The sequence below is a fragment of the Canis aureus genome, chromosome 6 (genome assembly GCF_053574225.1).
Source record: "Canis aureus isolate CA01 chromosome 6, VMU_Caureus_v.1.0, whole genome shotgun sequence".
Lineage (NCBI taxonomy): Eukaryota > Metazoa > Chordata > Mammalia > Carnivora > Canidae > Canis > Canis aureus.
The window spans coordinates 38,033,614-38,040,828 of record NC_135616.1 but is presented as its reverse complement, the minus strand read 5'-3'; the positions used below and the strand labels follow the sequence as shown (position 1 = coordinate 38,040,828).

The window sequence follows — 7,215 nt, the reverse complement described above, 5'->3', positions numbered from 1 at the left end:
AAGAGAGCATATGCTTTGAAAGCTGTCCGAAATTGGGTTCCAAAGTCAGCTCGGAGATTCTTAACTTGTTTTTTTTTTTTTTTTTTTTTTAATTTATTTTATTTTATTTTATTTTATTTTTATTTATGATAGTCACACACACAGAGAGAGAGAGAGAGAGAGAGAGAAGCAGGCTCCATGCACCGGGAGCCTGACGTGGGATTCGATCCTGGATCTCCAGGATCGCGCCCTGGGCCAAAGGCAGGCGCTAAACTGCTGCGCCACCCAGGGATCCCGAGATTCTTAACTTGTATGTCCTGATATAAACAATTTCGATCTTCCATCTGTAAAATAAAGACAATATGTATGAGCAGGGTAAATGTAAATATTCGAGCTCGTAGCTATGTGCCAGGCTTCTTATGAGTTACTTGATTCAGTGCTGGTACGTTCAGGGTAGGCTGTGCTTTTCCCTTCAGCACGGTGTTCATTCTTGTGCAGTGTGGCCTTGTGAGGCTCAGGGCTCTGAACTGGCCTGGATAGCCTGCGACACCGATCACATGGCCCAGGATCGCCTCTGAACGGATAGTCCGCCAGCTGTTCCGAGAAAACCACTTAATTGAACCTGAGGGCCTCTCGGGTCTGTGGAGGCGGGCAGTGTGTGATGGAGACACTGGCAACTCTTGCACTCTGGCCTGGGAGCCCGGCACCACGCAGGTCCTTGGCACAGTGCAGCTGTTGATACCAGGCCTAGGGTGCTGGGGGCCGAGGGGCTGTGGGTCGGGGGCCTGGAGAGCGGGGTGGGAGAAGCCTGGGGGTGCTCGCCGTTTGCAGGCGCGGACCAGTGTGGATGGGGAAACTGAGAATGTTTGTTTGTGGCTAGTAGCCGAACACAAGGTAGGCAGCAGAAGTTAAACTGGGAGGAGTCAGCACCACTCAGACGTTTTGCTGCTTTACCATTAAAGAAAAGTCGCCCAAGACGTCGGGACCTCGGAGCAACGGGCTCCCTTCGCGCCTCCAGCGGCCCTCGCAGCCTTGCCAAGCGCTCCCTGCAGGAACTCCCACAATTCCCAGCCAGGCGGAGGGACCGCCCCCTGTGACGTCGTGCCCGCGGACTGGCCGGCGTTGGGGTCGGGCCTCAGCCGCAGGCGAGCGGGAACTGCAGACCCAGTGGTCGCCATGACTGGCTCGGGGACCTCGCGGCACCGACGTGTCCAGCCGTTTGTCGGCTGGCCAGCACCTGGCATCCTGCTGCTGCTTCAGAGCCTGCTTGGGACCCTGGCCAGCAAACTCAACGTGCCGCAGGTGTTGCTCCCCTTCGGCCGGGAGCCAGGCCGCGTGCCCTTCCTGCTGGAGGCGCAGCGGGGCTGCTACACCTGGTGAGGGGTGGGGGGCCCCGAGGCTTTGCGCCCCGGTGGTCCCGCCAGGGTGGACGGGCTGCCTTCGACGAGGACCGCAGCCCACAGGGGCCTTTGTTGTGGGGTGCTGCTGGAGCGGGAGGTGGGCCACGCATGGCCTGAGGGCACATCGCTGCGGGCCGGGGGTCTCGGGGCAGGGCTGGCGTCCCCACCGACCCACCGAACTTGGCCTGGTGGGTTGAGCTTCCGCTTCTCGGAGCGAGGCGAGGCCCCAACACGGTGAAGCGGGGAGACTCGCCTCTCGCTTCGGGTGGAGAGGAGGCCTGCCTGGGGGCGGTATAGGGGGGCTGCCTCAGCTCCGGGGGAAGTGGGCGCCGCCGCCCCGCACCCCCGGATTGCTCTTTCCCCTTTCCTGAGGGGCAGTAAGGCTGGTGTGGAGCGTGAGGACTTCACCCCCGCCCTGCGGAAGGGTGAGGGCATCGGCTTCCAGGATGACCCCGGTCGGGCTGATGCACAGAATCTCAGCCTCCAAAGCCAAAACACTTTTTTTTTTTTTTTAACTTTTGAAGATTTTATTTATTTGAAAGAGGGAGTGAGGGAGGGGGCAGGGAGCCAGATGTGGGGCTCAGTCCATGACCCAAGCCACCCAGGCGTCCCAAAACATTAACTTTAAAATTGTGTTTTGAGTTGGACTCACACCTTGTAATTTAGGCAGTTTTTCTGTCTTAACAGCCCAGTTTTAGGATTGGACAAAACTCATTTCTCGGGGTATGTCATAGAAATCTATGTCTCGTTATTGAAAACATCAGTCTTGTTTTTACAAACTGAGGGAAGAATGGAACAATCTTATTTTAAATATTGAGAGAGGAATATAATACTTGTGTAACATTGCTGAAGTGGTCATTGGGAAAAGGTTGTGATCAGTCTCTGAAATCTTGGTCTCAGCATGGATTCTACTAAATTTAAGGAATATCATTTAAATATACCTGGTAACATGTAACACGGAAACACTAAGAATCTGTGTTCTGCTAAAAGTTAATTTTAACCCACATTCTTATTTCAGACTCTTTTAAGTTTTTTATTTTGGCAGGCATTCCACCCATCATGACGCAGTAACTGTTGAGCCTTTATATGAAAATGGCACCTTATGTTCCCAAAAAGCTGTGCTCATTGCTGAATCTACCCAACCGATTCGCCTAAGCAGTATTATTCTTGCTCGAGAGATAGGTATGTTGAGAGAAAACATTATGAAATCTTTCATCCAGAGTAGAATAATCTGATACCTTTTATGCATGAATAATACGAACAGTGTTGGCTCAAATGATAAGTAGAAAAGAGCATTCTGCAGAATAACCCTAATTGTGGCATCCTATTCTGTGTCTTTATCTGTATCTGTGTCTATATCTCTATATATCTAGTACCTGGCATAGTAGCAGATACAGAGTGAAAACCCTGGTTGTTTGAATCATTGAAGAAAGAAAGGAATTCTTTATTGGAACTAGCTTAGGTGTTAAGGTCTGAAGTGGGTCTTGAGTAAGGCAAAATGTACTATAGAAGCTAGTACTTCTCAGTGTGGTTTGTGAACCTATGTCATCAGCATCATCGATATCACCTGGAGTCTTAGAAATGTAAATCCTTGGGACACCTGGCTCAGTTGATGGAGCACATAACTATTTATCCCTGGGTTGTGAGTTTGAGCCCCACACTGGATTTAGAGATTACTTAAAAATAAAATCTTGGAAGGAAAAGAATGCACTCGGTGACTTTTCCAAGTTGTTGGCTATGTGGGTTGGGGTAGCCTGAGTCAGGGGTCCTGTGCCAAGATGCTTTAAAGCCTTGTTAAAAATGTCTGGGTCCCCATGAGGCCTTACTGTACCCAGATTTACCAGGAGATTTGGGTAGGAATGGAGTTAATGGGCTTCTTTTATAAAACCAGGATTGCTAAAACAAAACAAAACAAAACAAACAACAAAAAACCCAGGATTGCTGATAAAAGAAGTAAAACTATGAAAGCTTCGAGTCCTGCACCTGCTCATACTCATCATCAACCACCTTTTTTTTTTTTTTTTTTTTTTTAATCATCAACCACCTTTACTTAGGGTACACATCAGATGGAATGTCATTCTGTCAGAGCAAGCTCTGTTGGATGGGAACAGGGATCATTGCTGTACACTTATAGATGTGTCGTTTCCTTTGTGGCATGAATAAATGTAACTGTGAGATGCAAGAAGAAAGAAAGGAAATGTAAATTCTCAGGCCCCATCTCAGTTCTGCTGAATTAGAATCTCAGGAGTGGACCCAGGGAATTAAAAAGCTCTCAGTGATTCTCATGCATACTAAAATTTGGGAAGCACAGCACCAGTCTATTTTAGATCAGAGCAGCAAGAGAAATGCTATTTGTATCCCAAACCAGAGCAAGGCTTTTTCTATCCCAGAGTGTCTGGCACTTCATTGCTACATTGATAGGCCAGAAATATCTGTATGATATACCTATACTGTACGTTATTAAATATGTTATTAAACAGAAGTTCACGTTTTTTGGTATGCCGTATTTCACGTGATTGAAGACCCATCTAGTATAAAGCTGGGTTTTTTGTGTGTTTTTTTTTAAAGATTTCACTTATTCATGGGAGACAGAGTCAGAGACATAGGCAGAGGGAGAAGGAGGCTCCACGCAGGGAGCCCAACGTGGGACTCGATCCTGGGTCTCCAGGATCATGCCCTGGGCTGAAGGCGGTGTTAGCCCGCTGAGCCACCTGGGCTGCCCAAGCTGGGTTTTTTTTTTTTTTTTTTTAAGATTTATTTATTCATGAGAGATAGAGGGGGGCAGAGGGAGAAGCAGGCTCCCTGTAGGGAGCTCAATGCGGGACTCGATCCCAGATCCCAGGATCATGACCTGGGACCTAAGGCAGGTGCCCGACCGCTGAGCCACCCAGGCATCCCTAAAGCTGTTTTTTTTTTTTTTTTTTTTTTTAATGTACATTAAGAAAAACATAGCCAAAAAAAAAAAAAGAAAAAAAAAAGAAAAAAAAGAAAAAAGAAAAACATAGCCAATTAGACTATGCTTTTCTTCACTTAGAATTTCTACTTTGTACCTACAGAAGAACCGTGACTTAATTAGATGGTTATTTTTTATTATGCTTCACTCTCATGCCTAATAAGAGGGAAAATATAAATAAAATGGTTAAGATATTTTTTTAAGATTTCATTTATTTATTCCAGGTGCCCCTGTTAAGGTATTTCTAAAACTACTACCTTAGTGTTTCTCTCTCAGATGAAACGCTGTTTCACTGGGAATCATCAATGTCTCTTTATCCACAATATCTTCCTCTGTGCCATCAAGACTGTTAGAAGTGCAGTATTCTTAAAAGAATCAATTGAGGGCAGACCAGGTGGCTCAGTGGTTTAGTGCTGCCTTCAGCCTGGGGCCTAATCCTGGAGATCCAGGATTGAGTCCCATGTCAGGCTCCCTGTGTGGAGCCTGCTTCTTCTTCTGCCTGTGTCTCTGCCTCTGTGTGTGTGTGTGTGTGTGTGTGTGTGTGTGTGTGTCTCATAAATAAATAAATAAAATCTTAAAAGAAAAAAAAGAATCAATTGAGGGATGCCTGGGTTGAGCATCTGCCTTCGGCTCAGGGTGTGTGATCCCAGAGTCCCAGAATCAAGTCCCATATTGGGCTTCCTTCATGGAGCCTGCTTCTCCCTCTGCCTATGTCTCAGCCTCTCTGTGTGTGTCTCTCATGAATACATAAATAAGATATTAAAAAAAAAAAATCAGTTGAGGTGCCTGGGTGGCTCAGTTAAGTATCTGCCTTCAGCTCACATCATGATCCCAGGGTCCTGAGATGGAGTCCCATGTTAGGCTCCTTGCTCAGTGGGGAGCCTGCTTTTTCCCTCCCTCTGCCTTTTGTTCCCCTGCATGTCTCTCTGTCAAATAAATAAATACAATCTTAAAAAAAAAATTAAGACCATCAACACCTAAAAGCTAGGGCACCTGACTGCCTCATTGGAAGAGCATGCAACTTTAAGATTTTATTTATTTTTTAAATATTTTATTTATTAATGACAGACAGAGAGAGGCAGGCTCCCCACAGTGAGCCTGATGTGGGACTCAATCCAAGGGTTCCCAGGCTCACACCCTGAGCCCAAGGCAGATGCTCAACCACTGAACAGCCACCCTAGTGTCCCAAGATTTTATTTTTAAGTGATCTCTGTACCCAAAGTGGGGCTCTAACTCCCAACTCTGAATCAAGAGTCACATGCTCCCACTGACTGACCCAGCCAATTGCTCCAGGAGTGTGTAACTCTATCTCAGGTTGTGAGTTCTAGCCCCATATTGGGTGTAGAGATTACTTAAATAAGTAAAACTTTTTAAAAAGCCTGAAAGCTATAATATTGGGCTATTTTTTTTAATATTTATTTATTTATTTATTTATTCATTCATTCATGAGAGACACAGAGAGAGAGGCAGAGACAGGCAGAGGGAGAAGTAGGCTCCATGCAAGGAGCCCGATGTGGGACTTGATCCCGGGTCCCCAGGATCATGCCCTGGGCTGCAGGCAGTGCTAAACCGTTGCACCACCAGGGCTTCCCTAATATTGGGCTCTTAAGTTAGCTTTGCAACCATATGAAAGTGGTCTTTTTTTTTTTTTTCTAGTTATGGAAAAGTGCCTGGCACATCTGAGTTACTACCCTTCCCACCCCATCTCTTTAACCATTGGATTCCCAGGGGATTAAAGAGTGTGCCACTATTGGCCACCAGATTTTCTTCCTACTACTAATACCCATTCTACGAGTTTTGATGCTGGCCCTTTTAATGTTCTCACAAATGAGATCGGTGACAACTATGTCATGACTGTGGCCAGGCTGACAGCAATTTTAAGAACCATCAGTTAGAGTCCTTGCGCGGTCCGGCAGAGCGGACACCCAGGACTCCAAGATGGCTTCGCCCGTACCAGTGAAGGAAAAGAAGCTCATGGAGGTGAAACTAGGAGAGCTGCCAGGCTGGATACTGATGCGGGATTTCACCCCTAAGGGCATTGCTGGAGCTTTTCAAAGAGGTTACTACCGGTATTACAACAAGTATATCAATGTGAAGAAAGGGGGCGTTGCTGGGATTTCTATGGTGCTGGCTGCTTATGTGCTTTTCAACTACTGTCGTTCTTACAAGGAGCTCAAACATGAACGGCTACGCAAGTACCACTGAAGAGGGCCCAGTGTGGAAGCACATTTGGCATTCCTGACCATGACTTTTGCCTGGCATCCTTGAATCCTTCCATTGCTTAATTCACGATTAATATCCAATAAAAGTTGACTGGTAAAAAAAAAAAAAAAAAAAAAAAAAAAAAACCATCAGTTATAAGACAAAAATCTCAATTTTAATAGAGATGTTAAAATATCAAAAAGTAGCTTAGAATCAGTGAAATATGGTATAAGAACTCTCAAAGATAAGAATCTTTGAGGAATATATCATACAGGGCAGCTACAATAGTCTACCAAGGTCAGAAAAGAATTGTTTCGTCACATAAGCCATTTTTTAATGTAATTGCTCCTCACTACATGAATTCATTCTGATACCAAAAGATTTGTTTACACAGTTGCTAGGAAAAATGCCAAATCTGGCTCTCAGTTTAATTTCAAAGTTAAGTATCTTTTAAATCAGTTTTCCTGGACACCTGGGTGGCTCAGTGGTTGAGTGTCTGCCTTCAGCTCGGGGCGTGATCCCAGGATGTGGGATAAAGTCCCACATTGGGCTTCTTGCGAGAGCCTGCTTTTTCCTTTGCCTGTGTCTCTGCCTCTCTGTGTGTCTCTCATGAATAAATAAAATCTTTTAAAAAATCAATCAGCTTTCCCAATTTTGCTAGACTCTCAATGATAAATGCCT

General features: G+C 45.8%; 2 protein-coding genes across 15 annotated transcripts in view; both read left to right on the top strand.

The window, feature by feature from the left end:
- Nucleotides 1–816: 816 nt before the first annotated feature.
- NUP210L (nucleoporin 210 like) overlaps nt 817–7,215 on the top strand; it is an 83,551-nt gene continuing 77,152 nt past the window's right edge. For 3 of the 14 annotated variants that reach the window (XM_077900762.1, XM_077900757.1, XM_077900759.1), the window contains exons 1-2: nt 834–1,355; nt 2,425–2,561. In XM_077900762.1, the coding sequence (XP_077756888.1) occupies nt 1,156–1,355; nt 2,425–2,561 (337 nt within the window). In that variant the 5' untranslated portion in view covers nt 834–1,155. Of the gene's footprint in view, nt 1,356–2,424; nt 2,562–7,215 lie in introns of all 14 variants that reach the window. The other 11 variants (XR_013381551.1, XR_013381550.1, XM_077900760.1 and 8 more) reach the window with 9 other exon arrangements.
- LOC144315171 (ATP synthase F(0) complex subunit f, mitochondrial) lies at nt 6,234–6,556 on the top strand. Its single transcript, XM_077899714.1, has one exon. It carries the CDS (start codon nt 6,271–6,273, stop codon nt 6,535–6,537), a length of 267 nt encoding a protein of 88 aa, XP_077755840.1. The 5' UTR covers nt 6,234–6,270; the 3' UTR covers nt 6,538–6,556.

What these genes read in the sequence shown, in the direction of transcription:
- LOC144315171 (XM_077899714.1), top strand. Translation starts at nt 6,271, where the DNA reads ATGGCTTCGCCCGTACCAGTGAAGGAAAAGAAGCTCATGGAGGTGAAA.